The following is a 2861-nucleotide window of genomic DNA, read 5'->3' on the forward strand; positions in this document are numbered from 1 at the left end:
ACGGGGTACTGGACCCTGGCACCACGTTGAGGTGGCCGGCGTCGCCAGGGAAATTTTCTATTTGCTACAAAACTGGAAACGTAGCAAGAATTTTTCTCTTTTTTGCAGCCATCTGTGCATTCTTTCTTTCCTTTCCTTTTGGATTTCCCCTGCTTGCTCTCCTTTTTCTGCTTTAGCTTTGCATTTTTAAAATATAAGTGTCACTATCGCAGTCGAGAGTTTTGCATTCCTCTGCTATTTTTTGGTGTGTTTGGCGCATTCTTGCGTCAGTGTGCTTGTCCCAGTTATTAGCGTTAGCTTTCCACTGGTGTGTACATGTGCCGGTACTGTTGATAAGAGGTGGTTAAAAACTGCTTCCGCTTGCCAGCTGAGCATGCTCATTTCCGCAATTACTTTATTTTGCTGCGCACAACCGGCCAGTGTCTTCTCTATTTCTTGCGCTGCAGCCTCTAGGTTATCTTCGTATCCAGTTGCGGCTGCTAATTTGGTAGTTTTGTGTTTCGTGAATTTGCTGAATTCTGCACAGGCGCTGTCAGCTTGGGTGCCGCGGTGGGCTAATGTTCCTTTTGTACCTATGTAAACTGCGATGTTCCCGCCTGCCGCGAACGTTTTCCACATTTGCCGGGGTCAGCCCGCTGCTGTCCGAACCGCCGCTGGTGTCAGGTCGCCTTTGTTGTACGCTTCGCACATGGTTATCAGTGCATCGCCTGCGTTGGTGTAGGTTGTAGGAGTTGCGGCGTCCGCGGCGATGTTCCGTGTGGTTGTTGGAGCTGAGCAAATGTCGATCGTCATCGTTCCCGAGTGTTTGCTGCACACACAAGCCAGCGACGTGCAAATGGAGTCGGTGGCGTTATCGTCTTTGCAGATGTCTTGCCTTGTTGAACCCGTTGGGGTCATGCACCGGTCTTCGTCGGTTTTGCCTGCCGTGTCCTGTCCAAACACTGCTTTGTTTATGAAGCCATCTATGTGAGCTTTGTCCCCCTCAATGGCTGGTTTTATATCTGTGGCATGCTGTTCCGCTAACCGCCTAGCGTACTCGGTGATCGCGGCTATTGTTAGAGCCGCCTGGCCTTCCGCACTGCGCATTGTGCTGTCGCCTATGTATTTGTTCCCAGGTCTGACGCCTTCGCTGTGAGCTGTAATGTTCGCTTTCGCATGAGCTTTCCACTGTTTGTGGCACTGTGGAAGCTCGTTATTGTCTTTGCATGGGTTTTGTCGGCGTTAACGATTTGCGGCTTTGTTGGGAACTGCTTTGCCCAATCGGGGTGTGCAAGTGACATGTCAAGGGCTTCTATTATTTCGTATGTTGCTTCGACATCTTCGACAGCTGGTAAGACTGTGTCCTTTGCCTGCCGCAAGTTTACAATGTCGCATAGGACATCTAGTTCTGCTAGGTTTTTTTGCGTTAGCGTCGTCTGCTGCGCTGGCTTGCTCGGCAGAAATAAGCAAAGCCAAAAACACAACGGTGACTAGCATATTCAATCCTTTGTTCCACTACTCTTCGCCATTGGAAAGTAATCCGTTGAAGAATGTTTACTTGGATCGCTACCGGGGCTAAAACTGGCTGGCGGCGGCTTTGAAAACACATGTACACAACGCTGTCGCTGCTCATATCCGGTCTTTAATATATTAAAAATTTTTTTTTTGCAAAGCCACTTCTCTTTTGCTGCGCGTTACTTCTATCTTGTTGCCGACGCTGTCACGCGGTCTGTTTATGCGTAACAAACTCCCACATAGAATTTATGCTGGCTGTTTTGAGGCTAAGTATATTGGCGTTCAGCAGGCTGTAAGCATCATTCCTTTGAGTATCGCCTCATTTACTAATTGTGGTGTTTTTGTGTATCCGGGTTGGGGTAAAATTGAGTGTTTGTTTCAGCATCTGTTCTATTTATGGATATGTGGTCGAAAAAGTTTAAGTTATGGCTGGTGCCACTAGTGTAGATAAATCAGCTTCGTAAATGATTGGTTATTATTATTATTTTTTCTGGACATGCACCGACTGCGGGGACAGTAGCTCTAATAAAAACAACGAGTTGTTTCCAAAATTTATTCAACTGCTTCTTTTAGCTCAACCCTTTTACTATTATTATATTCCCCCTAACTAACGATACAGAAAGTTGTAAACATAGCAGGTGCGTATGGAAGATAAATGTTTATTACTGGTTTAAGGCTGTTATGTTCCACTCACTAGCATTCTTATAGACAACATTGTCTCTAATCTTCTAATTCTGCTATTCAACATTAATTTTAGACGTCAACATGCTTTCTAGAAAACAAAAAAAGCATGTACCCCATATAATAACTTCGCGACTTCAACTGAGTATAGGGACTACTAAGAGTTCCTTTTCCTGCGGTATCTCATGATGCGATAACATTTTTATTCCTGTACTTACTACTCTGCCTTTGTGCATTGTTCTTTTTGCTTGTAGTGATTCAACATTTCGTTCTTGTTTGTGTGTTCTCACAAGGTTTTGTTCCACCATTAGATATTTTGTCTATTTCCATCGCTTACTTGGAGTAGTTATTTCTGTTGAGTCACAAATGTTTATATGAATTGCACATTATTTATCAGCTCAATTCCATGCTTTGTGTAGAGTTATATTAATTTTAATGCCTTGACTGAAAATAATGCATTCGCCGGACACTTCTTGAGATCATATTGGCAGTGATGCTCTTATATGCCTTCCACTTCCATCTCTCCCTTGTGAAGAATATACATACACCATTCGGCTTGAAACATGGACTTTCTCCATAACTCATTGTCCTATCTATTATTTTCCTGTGTACAATGATGTCCGCTGTTATCTTTGTTTTTTAACCTCGCATAATCTATATTCCAATTTCTTTGTTTATTTTTATGC

At 43.8% G+C, this 2861-nt stretch overlaps 1 protein-coding gene across 1 annotated transcript; it reads right to left on the reverse strand.

Annotated features, from left to right (window-relative positions):
- Positions 1 to 627: 627 nt before the first annotated feature.
- On the reverse strand, positions 628 to 1086 carry TEOVI_000306700 (Trypanosomal VSG domain containing protein, putative; the record flags this gene model as incomplete). The annotated part of the gene is made up of 1 exon (XM_067226047.1): positions 628 to 1086. One exon carries the CDS (start codon positions 1084 to 1086, stop codon positions 628 to 630), a length of 459 nt encoding a protein of 152 aa, XP_067082148.1.
- Positions 1087 to 2861: the final 1775 nt, after the last annotated feature.

Source organism: Trypanosoma equiperdum, assembly GCF_001457755.1.
Source record: "Trypanosoma equiperdum strain OVI genome assembly, contig: ctg_647, whole genome shotgun sequence".
NCBI classification, from domain to species: Eukaryota; Euglenozoa; class Kinetoplastea; order Trypanosomatida; family Trypanosomatidae; genus Trypanosoma; species Trypanosoma equiperdum.